Genomic DNA, 25,605 nt, shown 5'->3' with positions numbered 1-25,605 from the left:
TTTTACAATTAGATCTGTGATTCATTTTTTGTTAATTTTAGTGTATCATGTGAAATACGGATTTTTGTTTGCACCAGGATATCCAATTATTCCAGCACTATTTGTTTCCCAGACATGTATATTTGAAAAGAGGCTTTGGAGTGGAAATTATCTACTTCCCTCCATCTGGTGAACTTCTATTCATCCTTCAAAACCCAGGCCAAATGTTCCCTTGGCTAAGAAGCCTTCCCTGGCAAAGGCCAAGTAGCTCTATCAGCTATCTTGTGGTGCCCGCAGCATTTCATGCAACCTCTCACATATTCTTATCTCACATAATTGCATTAATTTCCAAGTCTGTGTCTCCTGCTAAAGTGAAAATTCATGGATGAGTATCATACTCCTAGCACTCAGCAGGAACATACACCTAACACAACACAGGCCCAGCACAGGTGGTGGTGAAGGTATTTGGGAAAGAAGGGAGAAAACAAGTTAAAATAATTGAATAATAAAATATCAAACCAGTGAAACATTTGCTTTTTTAAGCAATGAAATATACTCTCGCCCCACTCATAGACTATATTCGTCAGGAAACTATCGCTGAGTGCCCCTACCCAAGTTAACCACCAATAGTACTGACAAAGAGCACCCTCGATTCATTTAGGCCAAGCCCTGTTCTAAGCACGTTATACACATCATTTCATTTCACCCTCACAACAACCCTATGAGGCAGATACTGCTACTATCATTATTGTACTGAAGAAGAGACAGACCTCCCAGGAGGTTAAGGTCCATGCCTGAGGTTCACCTACTTAACAAGTGTCAGAGCTAGAGCTTGAACTAGACTGATTCCAGGGCCCTAATCCTACCTCTACATATACTATGTCTGGTTTCCTTTATTTGTCTGAGTCTTCTTTACCCAATAAGCCAAGACCCTACAAAGGCAGTCCCAACTCTTCCACATGACCAACCCTTGCCAACTATGAACCCCAGTACCAAAGGAGACAAGTTGCACGGCGACTCCTCATCACCCTCCCATCTGGCCCCAGACACAAACTCACATCCCACCCCTGAGGGACCTCCTCCTTACCTTGGACCACATGCCCATGCCAAAGGAGCTGCTATCTGCCATCTGGTGCAGGTTCAGCTCTGCCCTGGAAGCAAAGAAGGAACCAGGAGTCAGGGGGGCTGTTCACACCAGCCCTGGCAGGACAGGTGGTCATCACAGCGTGAGGCTCCACGCAACTGGCCGGACACCCCAGGGGCTGTCCCTGGCCTTGGTCCCACTAACACTGCCCTGGGATATCTTCGATCTCCCAAATATTCCTCACACACAGCCCTCACTTGGCCCTTCCTAAAAGCCAGGAAATCCCAGGAGAAAGGGTTGTAGAGGGAAATCAGGAGAGTAGGGACTAACCCCAGATCTTCTAATCAGCTGGGTGACCTCACTCAAGGGTAATATTAAAACAGTCAACATGAATGAGCCCTTGCTGCACGCTAAGTCCTAAGATGACTCATGACAGCCCCACTCCATGGGTACGAATATTATTTCCATTTTACAGTTGACAAAACAGAGGCACTGAGAGTGGGTACCTGCCCCAAGACTTCACACCTAGCAAGCATGCAGCCAGAAGCTGAGCTGAGGTCTGTTGGCCCCTCCAGCCCAGACTCCGCGCTATCCTGCCATGTGCGCCTCTCCCGGCCTCAGTCTGCACTTTATGAAGCAATATGACGTTTAAAGCTCCTTCCTGTGTTCAACCTGCAGGTTCCTCGGGAGTGAGACCTGCAGATGGGCCACCCACTTTTGCAGGCTTGAGGAATGCAAGCCAAAGGCGGGGTGGGTACAGCTATGCCCCCTGCCCCTTCGAATCACACTCTCTACTCACAAAAGCATTGCAGAGCCCAGCCTAAGATCCCCAATCCCATGTGGGTTCAAATTCGTTCCTGGAAAGTGGGGATTACTCATCAGTCTACAGCCAGCTTGTCTGGTTCTGAGGCCGTCAGCGTCCTCTCCCTGGATTCTCTACAGACCCCACACCCTTCTCTGCCTCGTGACTCTGAAGGACTCTTACCAGCTAGGCTTTAAGTCCAACCCCAGTGCTGCTATGTGGCACACAAGGTAATTCTCTTCTCTGCAACTAACTTTTTCTTATCTGTAAAATGGGCCCCCTACTCTACTTGCCTCCCAGGATTAAATGGGATATTGTACATAAACTCACACTGCCAGGCTGGCACGGAGTAAGTGCTCTGTTTTCCTCACACTTTCTTCCATTCACTGGAAAATTCAATTTGACAAATAATTAAGAAGCATCTACCTGGTGCCAAGCCCTGTGCTAGGTACTAGGAAAGCAGAAAGAAGGATGACACGGCCCCTGATTCAAAGATCTCCCAGTCCATCTGGTGAGGAAGGGAGACCTGCACTGGCAGGTTTTTGAACCAGAAGCAAATACCAGGCACCAAAACGGTATAAAGGAGAAACTGAGGAGCAAGAATCAGGCAGTGCTCCTCTAAAAAAGGGATTTGGAGTAGGGTTTTGAAGGATGAATAGGAGTTTCCCACATGACTGCATGGGAGAAAGGACATTTGTGCAAGTGAGAACCTGTTTTTGACCTTTGGAAGCTTCCATGTAGGTGACGGACCAAGTTGGCAGCAGCAGAGGTAGAGAAAGGGAAGTAACTGGGGGATCACCAAGGAGGCTTCAGAATGCCAATGACCCCCTGAGGGGGCTGAGTTGCTCCAAGCACTTTACTCTCTTAGGGTCCCTGAAACTCATCTGGGCCACCTCTTCCTCTCAGAGGCAGCTTTGGCCCAGCTCCTAAGGATGCCAAACTCAATAAGGATGCCACCAGCATGGAGGGCCCCTGGCCTGGGCCTAGCTTGGAATGAAGGTCTGGCATCCTCTGCTAGCCGCAGTTGAGCCTCATCCTTCCTGGGCCCACCCCAGGGTAGGCCTCCAAATCCCCCTCTCTGGGAGGCAACGCTTCTATCCCCAGAGCCAAGCCCCACCGATGGGGTACAGAAGAGAAAGCCCCAGTGTGGAGCTCCAGGGCTGGAACAGGGGTGATGTGTGTGTCTGAGAGGTGTTCTGAGAGGTGAGAAAATGGAGGTCCCAAGAGGTGAGGCCATGCGGCTGAAAGTGGGATTCCTATGTTCAGGGCCCACCTACCTACTCCTTCCCGCATTACACCGTTACTATGTACCGCACATGGCCCCTGCTGCCTTGACATGTGATCTCATTTAAATGCCCACGGGGCTGGCACTAGTAGGAACCCATTTTACAGAAGGAGAAACCAAGGCTCGGAGAAACCAAGGCTCAGAGAAGCCCATGTGAGGCAAAGCCCGGATCAAACCCATGTCTCTCTGAATCCAAAGTCATTTCCTTGGATGACCCAGTCAGGGCCTGGTCAGGGCCTGTTGGGGGTATCAAGGCAGATCAAATCCTTCAAAAACAAGAACACACAAACACAAAGCATTCGCTACGTCTGGGCACTATTTTCAGAAGTATTGTCTACCTGTCGTATTTTAATCCTCACCACAACACTGTGATACAGTCACATCTATTTTTGTAGATAAGTCAGGCTCAGAGAGGTGAAGTCATTAGCTCAAGTTCACACAGCCAACAAGTGGAGAAGCCAACATACAAATCCACACAGCCTTATCCTTGAGTTTGTGGTCCCTGTCACTCTGCTATACCACCCCACTCCAAGTTCTTCTACAGATTCTCAAGACCTTCTAGAAGTTTCCCTGCTGCTCAGTTACAATCACTCTGAAAACTGGGAGTTCCCTCTCTACTCTGCCTTCTCTCTGCAGGTTACAGCTGTCCCTCCAGCCTTAGCCAGGACACTCCGGACAAGTTGAGGCTGTCCTTCAGATGGGGAGGGAAGGTTGAGGAACAAACAATGGTGAGGTTAAAGCACAGTAACCACAAATTATCACCCCTCATGTGGGAAAACCCACTTTCTCCTCTCCCTGACACTTCACTAGGACCATGCCCATCCATCCAACAGAGGAGGAAACCAAGGCTCTGGGAGAGGAAGCCACATGAGCCACATGCCTAAGGATGCCCTGTAGATTTGGGGAAGGGCAGAGATGGCTTCTTAGGCCACCTCCTCCAGGAAGCCCTCCAAGATGAGGCTTGCCTGACTACCCAGCTCACTGCTCCACTCAGCTCCAGGTCCATCCCAAGGAACCTCACGTAGGCATACCCTACCATACACTCAAAGCTCCCACAAAAGTTTAGAAACTTCTGGAAGACATGGGGGTCTGCTGTCCCGCTCCCTCTTCCCACACCGCTGCCAGGGCCAGTACTGACATGCCACTATCACAGCAGACAGCCTTGACTCCCAGCATTTACAAAGAGCTGAATGTAAATTCTCTCTCTTAGTCCTATAAGGTCTAAGCAAGGTGTTGTTTCCACATTACAAAGGAAGAAACTGAGGCTCAGGGTGGATGACATGTGACCAAAGTCACCCAGCCCATGAGCTGCGTGTACCCAGGCAGCTGGAATCAGAGGCCATGCTCCTAATCCCTGGGTCCCACGGCCTCTCAGTGCTGGGCAGAAGCTAAGGCTGGGCCCCCAAAGAACATGTGCCCTTTGTTGCACTGCCCTCAGCTGTCTCTTCCTGCCCCAAGTGCTCACCTGAGATCCAAGTCCAATCCAGCCAGCATCTGGGAGAAAACTTGGAAGTTACTTTCCCCTTCCGGCTGCCGTGCCACGCGGCTCTTCTCCAAAAGCATTGTCTGCAGGGAGAGAAGAGGGGCACCCAGTCAGCGCTTTGGGTACATCTGCACACGCCTCATGCCCAGCTACCCAGAAGCCCCATCGGGGTGCCCCACTCTGATCCACTCTTTTTTTTTTTTTTTTTGATACGGAGTCTCGCTCTGTTGCTCAGGCTGGAGTGCGGTGGCGCGATCTCAGCTCACTGCAAGCTCCGCCTCCCAGGTTCACCCTATTCTCCTGCCTCAGCCTCCCGAGTAGCTGGGACCACAGGCGCCCATCACCACGCCCGGCTAACTTTTTTGTATTTTTAGTAGAGACGGGGTTTCACCGTGTTAGCCAGGATAGTCTCAATCTCCTGACCTCATGATCTGCCCGTCTCGGCCTCCCAAAGTGCTGGGATTACAGGCGTGAGCCACCACGCCCAGCCTCTGATCCACTCTTTGAGGCAACATCTCAGGTCCAAATTTTGCTGGCAACCTCCACATCAGAACTTCTCAATCCTTTATCCCACTAATTCAGAGTCCACCTAGGAAACTAACTAATGCAATAGATTCATTCCAATTAAGGTATCAAAGGTAATAACAATCAAATGAGGCCACTTTCCAACATATTCCCTTTTTAATAGAAGCCTTTAATACCTTAACCCAAATAGTGATTAAGGGTAGGATTTCAGGGCCAGGACAGAAAAGGGACTTATTTGGCATGGAGGGGTTTTCCTTGAGTCTGGATATTATACCAGCTCTATGTTACAAACAACCCTTCTAATAACCTAATCCTATTTTCTGTTCAAACAGGATGTTTGAGGGAGACGGGGAGGAGTACGGGTGATTTTGGAGATAGGAACAAACAGGCCATGTGTTCATCACACGCGGACTGCTGCAGAAGGCTGGCAAGCGTCTGTTTAATTTCAACTTGCGCTTTTAAGACCCGGCTAATGACAGCCTGAATTCTGTATTTGCTCATGAATATTTCATGCCCCTGAGAGTCCGAAGCACAGACGGGCTGGCTTGCTCCAGAAGGGGACATTCCAGGGCACCTAGCGAGGTGGGGAGCAACTGGCCCCAGCTAGGGGATCCGTGACCGTTTCATTATTTTATTATTATTACTATTTTCTTTTTCTTTTTTTTTTTTTTTTTGAGATGGAGTTTGGCTCTTGCTGCCCAGGCTGGAGTACAGTGGCACAATCTCGGCTCACTGCAACCTCCGCCTCCTGGGTTCAAGCGATTCTCCTGCCTCAGCCTCCCGAGTAGCTGAGATTACAGGCACCTGCCACCACACTCGGCTAATTTTTGCATTTTAGTAGAGACAGGGTTTTACCATGTTGGTCAGGCTGGTCTCAAACCCCTGACCTCAGGTGATCCACCCACCTCGGCCTCCCAAAGTGCTGGGATTACAGGCGTGAGCCACTGCCATGACCATTTCAGACACATCCCAGAGTCCCAGCTGGAGGCGTGGGCTCTGCTGAGTAGGGTTAGAGACACAGCAGCCCCAAGGGCCCCCTTGCACGTCCCCGCAGAGGCCTCACCTGGAGCTGAGCAGCCGTGATGCGGCCTGTAGCGTTGAAGTCCAGCGACATCACCATGGAGAATCGGGTGGCGCTGCGGCTGTGGGCCATGGACACAGAGCCGAAGGCCCGGAGGACAGTGAAGGTGGCTCGGATCTTCTCCACTGTTGGGGGCAGCATGGGGCCACATGTCACCGATGGCCCAGGTGCTGTCACTCCCACGTCACACAGGTCCACCTTTTCCATGGCCCCTGCTTGGGCCAGTCCCCATCCTGGCCTCAGCCCCCTGTGGGCTTCCTGCCACCTACTCCCTGCCCAACCCAACTATAAACCACATACATTTCACTGAGCACCGATAGCTGGGCTGACCCTGTACTACCAGCTCTGGTGTAGGGGAAACAAGACTCTATCTAGAAGGGCCAGGGATAGGCACAATCTGGGTGACAGAGGCTGCCCTAGGGTTTCCCAGACCTAATGGAGCCTAGGAAGAGGTGAGGATAACATTCTAGGGCCTGCACTCACAGCTTAGAAGCAGGCTTGCAAAGTCCTATAATCTCCCCACTACTATTCATTGCATACCTACAATGCAACAAGCACTGTGCTAAGCACCTGGATACAGCCTGAACTGACTTCCACCCTCAGACACATGCAATTCACAGCACAACTACATGCTGAGAGACTGTGCCTCTTCACACTGTATCTCCAGCTTCTAGCATGAGCCAGATGTAGAGTAGGTGTTCAGCAAAGCATTGGAAAAATCCTAGCGGAAAAGCAGTATAGCCCAGCCGTTAAAAGAGATTGAGGATCTGCCCTTTGCTGGTTACCTGATTTGGGGCAAATTAATTAACTAGTTAATTCATTAATAATTAACTAATTAAATCTAGTCCTCATGTGGCTGTCATGAGGACCAAAAGATTTAATAATGTCACATGCTTAGAAAATATTCCAAAGGTGGAACTGTTATTATAGTTATTATTATTAGAAACACAATATTCCCTGCATCATGTATTCTCAGTAGGGAGGATACTGCCCCTGAGATGAGCAAAAACTGATTCTTAGAAGTGGTGGTAAAAAAAATTTTACTCTTTTTATGTATAAAGCACAAATATACATAAAGGAATATATGGCTTATCTGTGGTATTAACATTTCATCATAGGGGAAATGATTAAGGGGAATAAATGTCTTAAAAGGCTTTTCAGAGTGTGCAATAATGAAAAAAAGCTGAGAACACTGCCACAACGGTTAGAGTTCTAGAGCCAGTAGGCCTGGGTTTGAATCTCAGCTCTAGGAGTATTTGCTGTGTGACATCAGGCAAGCTAGTTAACGTCTCTGAATCTGAATGCCTTCAATCTATAAAATACAAATAATAATACCTACCTTATAGGGCTGTTTTAGATTAAAAAAAAAAAAAAGTTCAGGCTGGGTACAGTGACTCACACCTGTAATCCCAGCACTTTCGAAGGCCGAGGTGGGTGGATCGCTTGAGCCCAGGAGTTCTAAACCAGCCTGGACAACATGGTGAAGCCCCATCTCTACAAAAAAAATACAAAAAAAATAAAATAAAATAGCCAAGGGTGGTGGCGAGTACCCGTAGTCCCAGCTACTCAGGAGGCTGAGGTGGGAGGATCGCTTGAGCCTAGGAGGTCAAGGCTGCAGTGAGCTGGGATCACACCACTGCACTCCAGCCTGGGTGACAGAGTGAGACCCTGTCTCAATAATAATAATAATAATAATAATAATAATAGTAATAATAAAGTTAGTATCCTTGGAATAGGGCCTGGTACATTAGGCTTCAGCAAGCATTTACTCTGATCGTTATTAATAGTGTAGTTGTTATTATTAATTGGTACTTTTTTTAAGGCTCAGGTCAAATATCACATCCTGAAAAAAGCCCTCCTGCAGCCCTCCTCTGCGCTCCCTGAGTTTCTTCCCTAGCCTGCTCTGCCAGCATTTTTTGAAGAACATTCAAGTTTTGAACGTAGGTACAGATCAATTTCCTGAGTATTAGCTTCTCATGAGTGTAGACTCTGTCCTTGAATCTTCACTTTTTGAGTCCTCTGTTCAGTTCAGCAGGTTGTGCACTGCCCAAAGACACCACATCCCAGGGGTGCATCATTCACATCACACTCTCCTAGATTTGTGTACGTCTATTAGGATGATTTCCCAGCAGATGGCAGTCAAGTATCCGGTTCTAACAATGTCCATGTATGATGATTGTTCTGCAAACGGCCGTCAATGTCTTGAGGAAGGAGTACCTTACTCTGATTTCAACAAATGCATCCCAATGACCTAGGGATAGCCCTGCCCAGTAGCAAGCATGGGGTCTGCACATATCTGGTGCTCAGTGAATGCTAGCTGAATGAATATAAAAAAGCAGCTCAGCATCCCCTTCCAACTCTCCCCGTGCTGACCCCAACTCTACATGTCACCTAGAGACCACCATACCTGAGACCCTGCCATCCACACTGCCTGCCATCCCCACGAGGTGTTCCAGGACCTGCTCACAGCAGGTGGTCTTCCCAGCGCCACTCCGGCCCAGGGCCACAATGCTCTGGTCTCTCCTCTGGTTCAGCAGCGCCCAGTATGCCCGCTGTGCCATGGAGCCAATGTGGGCAGGCAGGCCATCCCGGCGGCCCTTGGGCACCTGCAGGAAGATCACAGGTATCAGCCGTCCCATCCAGCCACTGCCTAGGGAGCATTCTAAGACAGCACCCCGCCCCAGGCCTAGGGTCCAGATCTGTGTCCCTGCCTCCAGATCTGCATCCCTGACTCCCTTCCTACTCGGCTGGGAGGAGCCGAGCCTGTGTGTCTAGTCCTGCCCCTGGCTCCCTGTGAGTCCTTGGACAACCCATGCCTGTTTTCGGAACCTAGGTCTCCTTTTTAGTTAGTTAGAGGCTTGAATGAGAGCTGCATTCGTCCATGAGATTCATCTCACTGGTTACTCAAAGCATCAAATAGTATCTGCCTGAAGCGAGGCAGCTGAATCGATGGCATAATTATCCATCATGATTAGTGATGTCTGCCATGGACACAGGGAATGGCACATGGGGGAGTTAGTGGTATGTGTGCTACATATTTGCCATAACAGATTTAGGTGGTAACTGAAACCGTATCTGCTTCATCCATTCATTCATACTTCATTCAGTAAAATAATCCATTGAGTGTCTACTATGCAGCAGGCACTCGAGCACAGCATGACGCAAAATGGATAAAGGAAATTCCAGCCAATCGCAAAGAGATACCATTAAATGCCTATTACAATGGCTGAAAAAACATTTAACAGTCACTACCAAGTTTTGGTGAAGATGAGGAGCAACTGGAATTCTCATACAAGGCTGGTGGGAATGCTGAATGATACAGCCTCTATGGAAAACAGCCTGGCAATTTCTTCTACAGTGAGATGTACACTCATTACCCCTCTCCACAACCCCACAACCCCTCTCTAGGTGTTTATCCTAAAGAAATCAAAATGTATGTTCACAAAAACCCCTCTATATCATTGGTTATATTGACTATATATTCAAAATCACCAAAAACTAAAAACAACACAAATGTCCTTCAACTAGTGAACTACGATAATCACCCATCCTGGTTGTTTTTTGTTTTGTTTTTGTTTTTTTGTTTTGAGACAGAGTTTTGCTCTTGTTGCCCAGGCTGGAGTGCAATGGCACGATCTCGGCTCACTGCAACCTCTATCTCCCAGGTTCAAGCGAATCTCCTGCCTCAGCCTCCTGAGTAGCTGGGATTAAGGCATGCACCACCATGCCTGGCTAATTTTTGTATTTTTAGTAGAAATGGGGTTTCACCATGTTAGCCAGGCTTGTCTCAAACTCCTGACCTCAAGTGATCCGCCAGCCTCGGCCTCCCAAATTGCTATCCTGGTTTTAGCATTGAAAGTCTCATGTCCCAGAAAACGTTTTAGTTCCAGGAAAACCAGGACAAGAGGTCACCCTATGAACAAATAAGCACACTAGTGCATCAATGGAATAAAATAAAGGAACAAACTGTGGATAAATAAAACCGCATGGGTGAATCTCCAACGCATTGTGCTACCTGGAAGAAGCCAATTCAAAAGGTTACATACCGTACAATGCCATTTATGTGGGTTTTTTTTTTTAAGGCAAAACTATAGGGACAAAAAAAACAGATCAGTGGCTACCAGGGGTAGAACTTGGGGCTGAGTTGACCAAAGGGGGGCCCAGAGAACTTTTAGGGGTGACGGGAACTGTCGTGTAATTGATTGTCGAAGCAGTTACACAACTATACACCTTTGTGAAAAACGCACAGAACTGTACACGAAAAAGGTGAATTGGACTATAATGTAAACTATACCTCAATAAGCCTGTTTTTTTTTTTTAAGTTCCTGCTTGGTGGAGCTTGCCTTCTGGTGGGAAGACGGAGATGATCGACGAAAGAAATTAATTCAATTATAGTGAACGGGAGGCATCTGAAAGCCACAAGCCTGGATGAGATCACCGAGGAAGAGTGTGGGGACAGAGAACCCTGACAGGGACAGGTCAGGGAGACCACAAGGAAGACTGACTGGGCGGCCAGTGGGCTGGAATGAAAACCAGGAAAGCGGAGTCTTAGAGCCGAGGAAGGGTGTGTTTCCAGGAAGAGGGAGGCAAATGCTGCTGAGTTCAGTAAGAGGAGACCAGAGACTTGACATTGGATTTGGCAGTGAGGGAAGAGGGCAGGTGGTTACTGTGAGGTCAGCAGGAGGGCACCAAAAGGAACAGAGGAATGGGCCCTACTGCAGGAGGATGTCCGAAGCCCAAGATGCTGAGGGTGCCCACTGGGTCCAGCAAGGCCCCATCTGCCCTCCCTAGTGCAGTCCTTTGGCCAAACTAGGGGCACAAACCCTGGTGTGACGGCCCTCGCCTGGATGACTAGCTTGGAGCTGGGGCTGCCTCCAATCCACTGTTGGCTTTTCCTGCTCCAAGCCCTTGAGGAACAGTCATGGGTCCCTATCCTGATGCCAGATGTAGGGCTCAGCAGGAACCTAATGCAGGCAAAGGGGGGATATGCCCCCACACTGGCTGGACCCAGCCTTAGGGTTTAAGGCAGTCAGAGGGTCCTGGGGTCTCAGTCCTAGAGCCATCCCCCAGTCTGGAAAAACTAAAGTTCAAGGAACGGGCAGTCCCGTCCATCAGCCCACTCAGGCCTACTGCCTAGAGGGAGAAGGAAGAATTCTGCACATCCAGGTTCTTGAAGTCACTCATATATGCATGCATGCACACATGCCTTTGCATCTGTGTACATGTGCCCTTGCATGCATGCACACAAGTGTGCTTGTAGGCACATGCATGCAACAGTTGCTGCGGGCTCTGCACGCAGAGATGGGATCCACCTCTACCCACGCGGTCACACCCATGCTCAAACTCACGCTCTTATTCACCTAGACCTGCATGTCCCCAGGCACACACCCAGACCCCAGCTGCCTGGTGGGGCTAGCCCCGCAGTGAGAGAGGCCCCAGGTGTGGCCCAGACCCCACCCAGCCCATCCTTGAGGTGGTCTCAGCCTCACCGCAGGCCTGTGCTCCCACCTGGTGGCCATTTGGGGAATCAGAGGTTGATCCCGCCTAAGGACAGGAGGTGGCTGTGGGTTTGAGTGTGGGAGGCTGGAAGACTTGAGGGAAGGGTGGGGACCAGTGCCGCACCCCACCCCAGGGTTAGGAAGGGAAGTAAGGGGACCTACCTTCAGAGTGCGTACCAATGCCTGCACCTTTTGGCGCTTTTGCCTAAGTTCTGATGTCTCAGTCCAGGATGGCCAATGAGGACCTGCTTGCTATCTGGGCCTATAAAAATGTCCCTTCCAGGGATTTCCAGGGAGCCAGAGGAGTCACTCGGCAATCTGGACAGCTCAGAGGCCTTGAGCTGCAGTAACAGAAGCCTAAGCACTCACCACAAGGACGGCAGAGGGCACATGCCAAGCTCTGGCCCACCCAAAGCTTCTGAGGTCCTCCCAGGCCCTAGACCATGGACAGCTGTGGTGGGAGAGCCCCTGGGAGTGACTGAAGGGGTGGTGTGGGTCACTCTGGAGGAGAAAAATCTTGGAAAGAGAGGTACAGGCCCACTATATCCCCTTTAATGGACTTGGCATTGCTGAGGGACTAGGGATGGGTTTGTCCCACAGGGCCCCAAAGGGCAAGATATGGCTTTTCACCCCCAATTAGCAGAGGATAACATGGAAACCAGGAGAGGTATCACGATCTTTCCTAGACATCAGGTGTCCTAGGGGCTTCTGACTTCCCAGTGAGTCCCCAGAACAGCACACAGGTAAGATGTCTCACCTCCGACACGCCTCCCTGCCTCCATTGAGCCTCTTCCCATCTGTCCTCCACCCAGCAGCCAAAGGCATCCTTTTACAACCTAAGTCACAGCATGTCATTGCTCTGCTAAAAACCCCAGTAGGGACTCTCTCTAAGCCTACTCTGGCTCGGGAAGCGGCCCAGTTCATAAAAAATAAATAAAAATCAGCCGGACGCAGTAGCTCACGCCTGTAATCCCAGCACTTTGGGAGGCCAAGGCTGGTGGATCACGAGGTCAGGAGATCGAGACCATCCTGGCTAACATGGTGAAACCCCATCTCTACTAAAAACACAAAAAAATTAGCTGGGCGTGGTGGCGGATGCCTGTAGTACCAGCTACTCGGGAGGCTGAGGCTGGAGAATGGCATGAACCCAGGAGGCAGAGCTTGCAGTGAGCCGAGATCGTGCCACTGCACTCCAGCCTGGGCGACAGAGCGAGAGTCCATCTCAAAAGTAAATAAATAAATAAATAAATATCCACAGTAGCTGCCATCCCAGAGTAAAAGCCAGAATCATCACCCTGAGAACTAACTGACAGTTCTGTCCCGGCTTTTCCCAACCTCTCCCACCTCTTCCTCCACTCATCTGCTCGGGCCACTCTTATCTTTATTGTTGATGGTCTGTCTTTTCTTCCTAGAACAGCAATTCCACAAGGGCAGGCTTGCTCGCCCAGCATCTTCCCTGCCGTTCTTTATTCCTGGCCCGGTAGGAGACCCTCAATCAATAGCTCAATCACTATGGATTGAATGAAAGAAGCGGCCGTGCTTCAATGACTCAGCTGAGGTACCTCGTGAGTCCACAAGGTGGCGCTTAGAGATTTCCTTTGCTCTTGTCCATCTCAACGAAAATTGGCCGTTTCTACACTTGCGAGAAAAAAACTAAAGCACAGCTGAAGCTTCTGTTTCCCCATTGATGTGGGTGCTCAGGACTCCTGAGAGTTCAGCATGGGATGAAGAGCACACAGGAGCCCGGTATCCTGGGTTTTCTCCCAGCTCCTCTGCTTGATAGACCTGAGAGTTTAGCCTGCCCCTGGCCCAGCCAGCTCTTCTCATCTGTAAAATGGGCTAATCACAGTACTTGTGTTTTCAGGTGGATATGTGAGAATGAACTGAGTTAATACATGAAGGTGCATGAAGCAGTGTCTGATAGAGTTCATACTCATTCAGTATTTTCTTTCGTTATTCTTGTGATATTTAATGCTGCTGTTTCTGTCCTAATGGTGACTGATCTTTCTCCCCAGGGAATGGGGGAATCTCATGATCCACGCCACAGGATGCCCACAATGCCGCGAGACAGATGCTGCTTGCAGACAGGTCGACTGGGGGCTCTGATGGTTCTACTGTCACCTCAGATGCAGAGGGATTCCCCCCAGACCCTCCTGCCCTCAGCTCCCCAGCCCTGCCCACCATGGTCCCACCTCACCTTCCCTGCAGAAGGCACCGAGGGCCCCCGGGGCTGGAGGACGATCAGATCAGGCCCCGAGCAGGTGTGCAGCAGCTGAGCCCTGTAGCGCTGCAGAAGCGTGTTCAGGACACTGGATTCATTGACACTGATGAGAGAGGCCAGGTCCTCGACCTGGTCCAGCTCAGGGGGGTTGGCCTGTGAAACCATCACATAGAGTCTCCTCTGGCCTCCTGGGCCCCTGCCACCCCCCCCACCCCCGCCCCCTGCCACCCCCCCACCCCCCGCAACCAAACACACACTAAGCCCTCCTCTTGAGAGCTATGTGCCAAAGACCAGAACAGAGCACAGGGACTCTGGATGGAAAGTGATGAAGCCCTACAAATAAAATAGGGCCATCCCTTCTCCTTGCCCTCTGTGCAACCTATAAGGCACCCCCTCTTCGCTGTTGTCCTGCACTCTGTGCACCATGAGGGGAGACGCTCCCAAGTCTGACTTGACAAAATTCAAAGCACTTTCTGGATCTCAACCACCACAAAAAGACAGGTGATGCTCCAGTGTGTGCGAGCATCCATGCCATTTCCTCCTCTTCTGGGTCTTACGGGGAAGCTCTCAATGTGCTCCGTGATACCCAGGAGTGGAGGCCAATGGCCAGACCACCTCACTGGTCTCATAGCCCATCATGCATTGATTCCTAGGAAACCACCCAAACCCTCAGAAGCAAGGGGTATGTGAAGCTGCTTCTTAAAACATCTATTCCAAGAGGCATCCTATCATCCTCTCCAGCTTCAGGGAGTTTTCTGAACCTAGTAGTCTCAGGTTTGGGCCAAGCTTGGGCCCTCTCATGGATCAGCCTTTCTTGCAAGGCCACTGAGCCTCTGCAAATGCCCAACGTGGGAGAGGAAGCCTGAGGTGGGCAGAGGAGGGGCAGAAAGGAATGCAGATGAGCAAGGAAAACTCCTAAGATAGCAGGCTGTGAGGGGCGGGGGGAAAGGGCATCACAGAACATTTTTTTTCTATCATTATACTGTGACTTGTCCTCAAAAGGATTTATGGTGCACAACAAAAATGTATTCAAAACAATTTAAAGAGCAAAGCTGAAAGAAAGTTTGATGCTAAAATATAGGCCATTGGAACCTATGCTATGGTTAATGGCAAGCAGCAAATTTGGCTCTGAGTTCCCTGGCGTCCAGAGTGAAAACAGAAACATGCTCTGTCGTATGATTTGCAATATCCAATATCTACAAAATTAAAAGCAGTCATTTTCTTGGGTCCATCAGAAGAACTCCCAGGGCCAAGACCTGACAAACATGTCCTCTGATGTGGCCTCATTAAGGGAAACCACAGGAAAGGGTGAATGACCCCCTAACAGTATCCCTCCAGTAGAGCAATGAGTTCAGTGGGGTTCTTCACTATAACTCCCTCCAGGGCATCAAGCCAAAATGGTATTGGTAGTCAGGAACAAGGAAACTTCTTGCAGGGCTGGGGGAGGAGGGTATGGAGCTGGGGTGAAGTGGGACAGAGGACTCATAATGGGGGGCAGCAGGACAGGGGACTCACCCGATGGACATGCTCCTCATCCACCTCAGTGATGGTTTTGTCAGCATCAATGCAAAGTCTCACCCTTCCTGCCGGCAGGTCTGCTGTTCCCTCATCTGGCTTTAGCACCGTAGCTGGTTGGACATCCCAGAGAGAGAAGGGGAAAGGGGAGGAGACGGGAGGGGAAGAGGGGAAAGAGGCAAGGGCAGGAGATAAGAGAGGCTCTAAGCTGGGCCAGCAAGCTTGGGAGAAGGCTTGGGACAGGTCAGAAAGACGCTACACCTTCTCCATTTGGGGTCTATTCGCTTGGAGCTTTCTGAGTTGTGACCCGAAATCCTTTAAGGTCAGGCTAAGTCTGACTCACCTTAGGCTTTTACCAGCTGTCACAGTGCCAGGCACAGAGAGGGCACCCAGACAGCTGGGCACACTGACCTATCTCACACATAGACCTGGAATGGCAGATGATGGCATACAAGCTGCCATTTCCCCCTCCAGTGTCCATGGCAGACATCACTAATCAACCACTCTTGCCAGCCATGTTCAAACTGAGACTCAGAATCACTTCTCAGTAGAGTGCAGTGATCAGCCACAACCAATCAACAAAAATAGGCTCATGAGATCAAATCTATTGGCCCACTTGTACCAGACTCTGGCTTCCTCGAAGAACGCCATAGGAAGAAAGCATGCTTGTTGCATTAGTGAGTTACAATAGGTAAATAACTCATTATCAGACACAAATGCCTTTGAAAGACAGTCTCCACTGCTCCTCTCCCCTCCTGACCACCAAAGTGTAATCAGGACCTGGAACATATGGTTGGCAGCAGTAGGGGGCATAGGAGAAGACTCAGACCCTCCAAAGGTGCTAACACCCCTACTTACCAAGAGTAAATCCGTCCTTCTGAGCCAACCAGACTTTCTCTGCCTCATACCATCTGTCCTCAGGAGCCTGAGAACCAACATCACGTAAATTAAACCAGCAAATGGCACCACTGCCCATCTTCTACCTTACACAGGGGTTTCTCACAGTGTGCTCTTGAGCCATCTAAATCAGAATCTCCTGGGGGAGAACAGGAGAGGGAGTGTGCTTATTTAAATGCAGATTCCCGTTGTGGAGACCTGAGAGGCAGAGCCGAGATCACACCACTGCACCATCTAGCCTGGGTGACAGAGCAAGACTCCGTCTCAAAAAAAAAAAAAAAAAAATTAAATAAATGCAGATTCCTGGGCCCCACTCCTGGCTTTTGTAATGAGAGACTCCATGGCTGGCCCCAGAAATCTGCATTTTTAACAATCTACTGGTTATGCCATCCCATTTGAAAGTTGTCATGTGACATCATAAGCAAGCTCTACCATGTCAGCCATGAGGAGACACCTCACATTTTGGGGACCTTCCCTCACTCTGTGGGGAATTCCCACCCCAGGGCAGGTGCAATGGAAATTTCAAGACTTCTGCTCATGGAGGAAGTGCTCGTCCCCTCCTCTGGGTGCCTCGCAGTTCCAGCCACCCCTCTCCAATTCCCTGCCCACCCACCGTCCACCCCTTGTCCATCCCTGGGGCAGATCTTTCCAATCTCTGCATCTCTGGAGGGCCCTGTCTGCCCCTCCCCGCTCCCAGGGCTGCAGCCTCCTCACCTGGTCTGAGTCTCTGCTCTGGCCTCCTTTGCCGTCCTCCTGGGGGGCCAGCCCATCTTGGTTCTCCTTCTGGATTCGAGGCCTTTCTGCATCCTTCTCCAGAGCAGGCTGGCTGGGTCCTTCCAGCTCTGTCTCCAGGGCACCAGCCCCATCACCTGCTCTTGAGCAGGGCTCCTCTGCTTCCTGCCCATGGCTTCCTGGCCAGCCTCCCTTCCCAGGAGCCGTTGGCGACTCCACCATTGTGCTCGCCTCCTTTGGGGCTTCACAGCCCTTCTCTGTCTGACTCTGAGCTTCACCTGCGTTCCCAGACTTACCCTGGGGTTGCCCCATCTGTTCCTTCTTATCCCAGGACTCACCTGCCTTCCCAGTCGTGCTCTGAAGCTCACTTGCTTTCTCCCCCATTCTCAGATCATCCCCCAACTTGCCCTGCACTTGGCTTGTCTTCTCCATCCGGGTCTGAGGCTCAGCTGTCTTCTCTGCCTTACTTAAGAGCACTCCTTCTTTGTCCTTCTTATTCTGGGGACCGTCCCACTTACTCCTTCTTCCCAGGAAACCTCCCCACTTTCTCCCAGGGATTTGGGGCCCTACGTGCTTCCCTTCACTCCCTACGTCCTTAGAGACATTCCCCTTTTCCACCATGTTTGTAGGCTCTGCTCCCTCCTTCTCTGCTTTCCCCGGTCGCACCCCCTCGCCGGGCCCTTGGGCTTGGGGCCTGGTCCCCTGCCTGTCTTTGCCCTGGGGCTCAGCCTCTTTCAGCTCTGTGGTCTTGGGGGTCCCACTCCCCTTCCCCACTATGCTTTCACCCTTCTCATCTTTTTTCAGTGCCACAGTTCCTTGGCCTGTGTCCCCAAGATCCCCAGTCCGGGTCTTCTCAGCTTTTGGGGCCAAGATCTCGGTGCTGGCCTGGGGGCCACAAGGAGTCCTAGAGATCTCCCCTTTCTTTTCCTTTCCAGTATCTGTGGCTGGGGGAGGGGTCTTGCAAGGGGGGGTGTCATAGGGATGAGTCCTCTCTGGCTTGGCTGAGTCCGGGTCCAGCTTGGCCACCATCAACAACACATCACCCCTCCTCACGCCCCTCTTGAAGGGGAGAGCCTTTTTGGCTGGTGTCACACTGGAGCCCAGCTCCTGGGCCTTCTCACCATTGATGCTGGTCATCCGCTCAGGGTCGGGGCTGCCGGACCCCTCGCTCTCCTTGCCCAGAATGTCTGAGCTCCCAGGAGAGCTTGACTGGTTGTCCTGAGAGATCTGCTGGCTTCCAGATCTGATGCCACTGCTGGACTTGCTGTTGGGTTGGCTGATGGAAATTTCTGGGGTCTAGGAGAGAGAACACAACCACGCCTACATAGCTGCTTGCTGACCTGACAGCTTTGTCATTCACTCACGCGTTCATTCATTCATTTCGTTGTTCACTTCTCCATTCATCCTTCCACAGATGCTCGAGCACCTCCAAATCCAACAAGCATGGCCAAGCCTAGCACCCTTGACCTTGGCCCAGCCCCTCAAAGTTAAGTGATGGAGGGGAAGGAGTGGACTTTGGAGCCCAACAGAACCAAGTTCAACTCCTGACTCTGACACTCTATAGCTGTGTGACCTTAGCTAAATGGCTTCTCCTCTCTGAGTCTGTTTTTTAATCAATAAAATGAGGATGATAAAAGCCTACCTTGCAGGGTAGGTGTGAGAATGTGTGATAATATGCAGAAACTGAGCCCAGCGCATAGTGTGTCCTCAACAACAGAAGCTGCTGCTACTACTGTTGTTATTTCTGCCTGGATTCTTCCTACGCCAGTAGGGGATCCGGGAAAGGACTCAGGGCCTGTCACTAGATGACCTGTTCTCATCTTGGCTCTAACACTCTCCAGCTAGGCTTCCTTCTATGTCTATCTGGGCTACCATCTCTTCTCTCTGGGCTTCGGGTTTCTCCAGTACAGGCAGATACCACCTGACCATCCAGATCTTTTACAGGATGAGATGTAGAAATGCACTTTGGAGACCATAGAGGAACAAACTGAGCTGCTGCTACTTCCACTGCCCTGGTCCCCATATCACACTTCCCATACCAGCTGAGGGTCCTGGTTTCTGCCCCCAGGGTCCCCCACTCTTGCCTGACCTAGACATTTGTGACTGCATAACACCCAAGCAGTTTCCACTGCCTGCTCCCTTCCCAGTCTTTTTTACTGCCTTGTGATTTTAGCCTTGCACAGAGCTTCATCCTCAAACCAGCCTGGCTGTGGCCTGAAAAGCTCACAGGTCCAGCTGTGCCTCCATCTCTGCAGAAAAAGACCTCAACCTCATAAGCAAGTTCCACCCTGATGTCTCGCTTCACCACCAGCCCTAGCCTGGGTTCTTCCATCTTGGACAATGCTAGCACAGCCTCAGAGACACCCATGCCTGGGAATCTGGGATTATCCCCCTCCTCTTGCATTCAAACCAGTCCCAGGGGCATGTTGATTCCACCCTGCCAAACTTCACATCTGTGTCTCTTTTTCCAAACCTATGTCCGCTATCCCTCACTTGGGCCATTGCCACAGCCTGTGAACTGCTGTCCCTTCGATTTGCTGTCAGCCATTTTATACCAGATCAAAATATTTGGGTAGCTGCCCACAGCCTAAAGGAAAATCATTTGGCACCACCATTGGTCTTTCAAATTCCTCAACAAGGAACCCCAGCCTCCAATCTGACCATATTGTCCCTACTTGTTCCTATGCATGAACTGTACTGGTCACCTTCTCCCACCTGACCCTTCCCTGCTTCCAGGCTGTTGCCCATGCTGAGCTTGCTGCCCGGCGTGCCCTTTCCCCTCTTCACTTGTTCATGGTCTACTCATCTTCTATACCCAGCTCAAATATCTCTTCTATCTCCTCTCTACAAATCTTTGCCTGAAGACCTCAATCAGAAATTGTTCCAAGCTTGCACAAAGTTCCAGAGCACTATGCTAGTACACCAATCACAGCGTGGCCACCTTCTGCGTTCCATTCTGGCTTTTGTGTCTCTCTCCTGTTTTAGGTGACCAATGCCACAGCAAAGTCTCTGTTTTCATCTTTGTAATCATCACAATAATAATAATATCTATCATTTATATCTTCCTTGCAATGAGCCCTATATCACCATCATGCAATCTCCTATTTAATCCTCCTAAGGAACAACTGGAGTAGATTCTGAACTTCTCCCCATTCTACAAGAAAAGAAGTAGATGTAAAGATGTAAGGTGACCCAGCTACAAAGGTGAAATGTAAAGCCAGTTCTCTCTGACTCCAAAGCCAGTGCCTTGAACTGCTGCATATTACATGCCCTTCCTTTTCTCTCTAGGGCTTTCTGGAATCTCCTGGGGCACTTTTAAAAACCTTAACTCCTTGGCCTTATTCCCAGAGACTCTGAGTCTGTCTGGGTTGTGACTGCCCGGGTGATTACGAGGTGCAGCTGGTGCTCAGCATCACAGCTCTGGGGCCCATGGCTGAGTAGCTCCTCCTGACCTTCTGGGGGAAGGCAGGACATAGCCTTGGAAGGGGGATTGACTGCACTTGGCCAATCTCACCACTGTCTACACCATATTGAAAAGTGAGTCAGTGCCTTATTTTTAACCAACCACCACAGACGAGACAGTAACATGGGGTGGGCCAAACAAGATAGCCAGTGCCAGCCTCCTCCCACCCCACCCTTATATGCCCATGGACTCTCTTCCTTTGGATCTTCAAAGTCATCAAAGTCTTTGGTCCCCCCACCCTGCCACCCTTCTTAGCGTATAGAGGAAACAGCACCTCTAGAATCAACTGGGGCTAATAGGAAACTAATAGCACATTTTTACAGATGAGTAAACTGAGGCCAAGAAAGGGGAGGGGTTTAGCCAGGACCACAAAAAGTGGCAGGGCCAGAGCTAGAATCTAGGTCTCCTTGACATTCAATACAGGTTACTTTCCACTCAGGTGTTATTCCAGCCTCTCCCTGTTCCTCAAGGACTGGGTAGCCCTAGGAGAACCAGGTCACTTCCCCAAGCCTTGTTTTCTATTCCTGCAAAATGGGATGGATTCTAACGGCTTCTTGCAAGGATCAGATGAGGATCAAATGAAACAGTTGTGCCGGGACAAGACAAGAGAGTACGGAGTTATTTATTGACTGGGACAAGAAAATTAAATTGGCAGGAACCAGCCAGAGCTTGCTGCCTTGTGGAAACATGTCCTGAGGCTCCCTTGCTCCAGCCCCAGGAATATCTTGGCCCATGATCCAGCCACCTGCTGTGGGCTGAGGCTCAGAGCCATACTGCATCTTGGCTCTCAGTCTCCATCCAGGCACAGCAGTGACAGTTGGTCCCCATCCATGGCTTAGCTCTGCCTCTTTACTTGCTCACAGTGACACCAGCACTGCTGGTGTCAATCTCATGGAACTCTTTCCCCCAGGTTTCTGTGGCACCACCCCGGCCACCTCACTCACCAGACTGGTCCTTTTCCAGGCATCTTGTGAGAGCAGAGAACACACGGGCTCTCCCCCTTGCTCTGCCTCTATCTGGTCTTATGACCTTGGGAAAATCACTTGATCTCTTTTGGCCTCAGTCTCCACCTGTGATAAATGGGTAGAATCCCATCCACCTGCATTGCTGCACAGGGTACTAAATGAGCCCATGAGCAGCAAAGAAGCATTGTCTGGTGATAAACAGCACACAGTAACATTTCATCATAACCTAACAACAGCCTGCTGGGGTCAACTTTGGCCCCCACTTATGCCTTAGGTCAGGCAAGAGTGGGAACAGAGCCTGTCCTCCCTGTCAACCACCCCAACAAAGACTTGGCCGAGGTATTTCAGCAGCTGCGGCTGTTCAGTTGCTGGAGGACCTCTCTAATGCATCAAAGTCGTTCATCGGACAGGTGCAGGCACATGTGGGACTAGCTGGGCAAACCAAAGCTGAAGGGAAGGGAGGGAAGAGCCAGGATAGGTCACTGGGCTCAAGCCAACACCAGGCCCTGAGGCCACCAGACCTCTCAGCCCAAGCATTGCAGCATTCACCTTGTCTGAAGGGGGCGCTGGAGACACAAAGAGATGCCCTTTATACCTAGCACAGGGATACTCCCAAGATACATTGCACTCCAAGCCTGCCTCCCTCATGGTCCACCTTGTCATCCTGCCCAGGTTCCATGGCTAAAGAGGACGAGAGAAATAGCAGTGGCCACCACCAGCGACAAGTTTACAAATCCTTAAAGTGTAAGGGCCTCATTGTATTCAACTATCGCTTCAATCCAGCAGCGCTATTCAGAATAGCTAAGGATTTTTAGTGGACATCGACCAATCAGGAGGGACACCAGCTGGAGGAAGGTACGGAGGTTCCTACCTGTGCCAAGCATTAACCCTGTAATTATCGGACTGTAGCCATTCCAAGGGACTCAGGAGAGGGACCTGGGTAAACATGGCAACTGGAGGGCACTTGGGGGGCCACGGGTTACAACCATTTACCACCTGGTATGAAGGATTCAATATTTTAACAATCAATGCAGCTACGCCAGTTAGTACCAACTCAATAGCTTTCTGCTTAAAGTTAACCAACTATACATCTTAGCCAGTATCTAGGTTTCCTTTTCTATAAAAATGGTGGTCAAGTAATCCCCACCAACCATGCATCAATGAATATCATTTATTCATTCACTAAACAAACTGTTAAGCACTCACTACTGGCCAAGTACTATGAGGGCTGCTCAAGATACAGAATTGAATGAGACAAATCATTGTTGCTCTTAAGGAATTCCTAGTCAAATAAGTCATATAATCAAATAAGTACTATGCCAACCACCCAGTTAAGACAGGCATAGAAGGTGCAGCAGGATTCAAAGGAAGGCAATGGAAGAATTTTCCAGAGATGTGCTATTTGAGCTGGGTTTTGAAGGGTACATAAGAGCTCAATAGATCAAGTTGAATAAAGGACATTCCTCAAAGCCAGGATAGCAGGAGCAAAGGTAGGATGACAAATGGACAAATGACTCAGAGGAAGCTCACAAGACAGAATGATGGGTATGGAGACGCATCTGGTCCTCCTTCTTAGGAACCACTTACCTCTCGTTCCGGAGAGGCGAGAGCTGACTGTTTCCTCTGTCTCGCTTCCTTGGCCTCTTTTTCAGTCTCCCGGACCAGTTGCTTAATGAAGCCCCCTGGGATGACAGAGAAAAGAGGAGGGGGCGAGGACGGTGGAGGGCTCTTGTCCTCTTCCCGAATCTGTTTTGCAGAAGCAAGGAAGGAGAGAGCTCAGTGAGTCAACCAGCAGGAGCAAGGTGCCCTTCAAAAAGTTTGTGATGGAGCCTGGGAGGGGGCAGAGGAGGACATACACGACCAAGCCCATGTATGAGAAGCCACAGCCAAGCAGGTGAGGCCCAGCAGGACTCAGGGGGGTCCCTGAAACAGCGCATGAAAATGGAACACAGGGGCAGCCAGAAATTATGCGGGTCAATGTGATTTCTGCCTGGATCCAGTCTCCTTGTGATATGAACAGTCACTTGCATGGTCAAGGCTGCTGGTTCCCTTCCTTGCCATGGGACATGCCCATTTCCAGGACCTGCTCTGAAAGGAGGTTTCCCCGTTTCCAGAAAGGGATGGATCACAAGGGAATCATCCACACTCTCCTGGTTCCCCTCAGCTTATAGTTAATATAAGAGATGAACCAATTAATCACTTACTGTGCACCAGGAACATGGTAAGATAGGGAAAGGCTTATAGCCATGATTTATATAAGGACCTGACCTTGTGGCTCCAACCCACTCAACTGACACAGTGCTGTGGCTTCCTCATGGTCCTTAAACCAGGACTTGGCCAGCCAGGGGCTCTCTAACACTGGGTCCTAGAACAGGCAGGTTGGACCCTGATATTTTACCCCCCAGAAATATGGCCTGGGCCAGCACTGGCTGGACTTGTGGTGCAGCTGAGACCCCTCTGTTGGCCACAGCGACTTGGAGGCTGAGGCATGAGACCGGCTGTGGCCAACTGAAGTGTGTCTTTAGCCCGCATCAGTGACAGCCCATGAGAAGAAAAAAAAGTCACCAGTGCTTTATATGGAAGAGCTCCATACTGGTTTAAAATAGTCTCCTTATCAAGAACCTCTGTGCATGTGTGGTCAAGACTTGCTGTGTGTAGCCCAACTGATAAGGGAAGAATTCAAAGGAGATAGCAAAGGCCGGGAGACGAGGCCATGGGATAAAGCTAGTGGATGCAGACCTCTGCCCAGGGACAGAGAAGCAGGGGCAGCACTGCGGGGCCCATATCAACATCATTTCCCTTCTTTCCTTCCTGATGTGGGACTGAAAGACACTTCATAAGTGAGAGACAGTCTTTTTTTTTTTTTTTCTTCGAGACGGAGTCTCACACTGTCGCCCGGGCTGGAGTGCAATGGCGCGATCTTGGCTCACTGCAACCTCTGTCTCCTGCCTCAGCCTCCTGAGTAGCTGGGATGACAGGCACACACCACTACACCCGGTTAATTTTTTGTATTTTTTGTAGAGACGTGGTTTCACTATGTTGGCCAGACTGGTCTCGAACTCCTGACCTCATGATCCACCTGCATCAGCCTCCCAAAGTGCTGGGATTACAGGTATGAGCCACCGCGCCTGGCCGAGAGACAGTCTTAAGGCACCCTCTGCAGCTTCCAATGCCATTTTAGCTGCTACCCCCAGATCAGGCTGGGAGCGGTAGGGGCAGGCAGGAGGCAGCCAGAAAGCAGCTTCTCACCCTCCCACCTCCAACTCATCAAATCACATGCACAAGGTGGAGTGAGGGTGCAGGAGGTAACAGGCATCTTAGAAAGAGGCAGCCCTTCGTAGCATATCATGAAAAATACTAAAGGGGAGAAAGGACTATCTGAAGAGAGCCTGTTGCCAGTACTCTCTGGTGCCCGAAGGCAGGGACCACAGAAACCCACCCCTGTGGCACAAACCTGGCAGCTGACAGCCCTGCCTCTGTCCCCCATGTGCCCCTCCTCCCACCCAAACTCCAGTGCTCATCAGAGCTGCCATGAGGATCCAGCTGGGACAGCTGGTCTACCACCCCTCCCCCACCACCTGTGGAACAGGAAACGACCAGGCAGCCCTGGGGGGAGTCAAGGGTGTGGCCATCAGTGTCCAGCTGGGTTGGAAAGGCCAAGGCTAACCGAGCTGGCTGGGAGAAGGTTGAAGGTGGGATTGCACATGCTACTAGGAGGGCTGGATGTCAGACTCCCCACTCAAGGTGGGAAAGGTTGGACTTGTCTCCCGAGGGTTGAGTCAGTCCCTGCAGATGGCTGCAGCCCCAGCCATGAGTGTCACTTTCCTTCTGTTCCCACAGGGCGAGGCGTGATGAGATGGCCATGCTGAGGCAGTGCCACGGCCGTGAGATGATGAGATGAGATGGAGCTTCCTGCCAGACAGCACGGAATGAGGCTTTATAGACACACGCAGCACATGAGATGGATAGACACAGAACTGACACATAGGGACACAGCGGGGAGAGAAGAGAGAGACAGGTTAGCTCATGGGCACAGCCCTACTCCCACCCCCACCAACGCCATAAACCAAGACCA

General features: G+C 50.6%; 1 protein-coding gene across 1 annotated transcript in view; it reads right to left on the bottom strand.

Moving 5' to 3' along the window:
- MYO18B (myosin XVIIIB) overlaps positions 1 to 16,449 on the bottom strand; it is a 256,961-nt gene extending 240,512 nt beyond the window's left edge. The window contains exons 1-7 of the mRNA XM_032139582.2: positions 16,332 to 16,449; positions 15,474 to 15,586; positions 13,935 to 14,111; positions 8,647 to 8,845; positions 6,222 to 6,364; positions 4,616 to 4,716; positions 1,067 to 1,130 (exon numbers count right to left, since the gene is read on the bottom strand). Coding sequence (XP_031995473.2) covers positions 1,067 to 1,130; positions 4,616 to 4,716; positions 6,222 to 6,364; positions 8,647 to 8,845; positions 13,935 to 14,111; positions 15,474 to 15,586; positions 16,332 to 16,449 — 915 coding nt within the window. The remainder of the gene's footprint in view (positions 1 to 1,066; positions 1,131 to 4,615; positions 4,717 to 6,221; positions 6,365 to 8,646; positions 8,846 to 13,934; positions 14,112 to 15,473; positions 15,587 to 16,331) is intronic.
- Between the last annotated feature and the right edge of the window lie 9,156 nt (positions 16,450 to 25,605).

This window comes from Hylobates moloch, unplaced genomic scaffold (genome assembly GCF_009828535.3).
Source record: "Hylobates moloch isolate HMO894 unplaced genomic scaffold, HMol_V3 SCAFFOLD_19, whole genome shotgun sequence".
NCBI lineage: Eukaryota > Metazoa > Chordata > Mammalia > Primates > Hylobatidae > Hylobates > Hylobates moloch.
The sequence above is the reverse complement of the archived record's forward strand: the minus strand, read 5'-3'. Positions and strand labels throughout refer to the sequence as shown.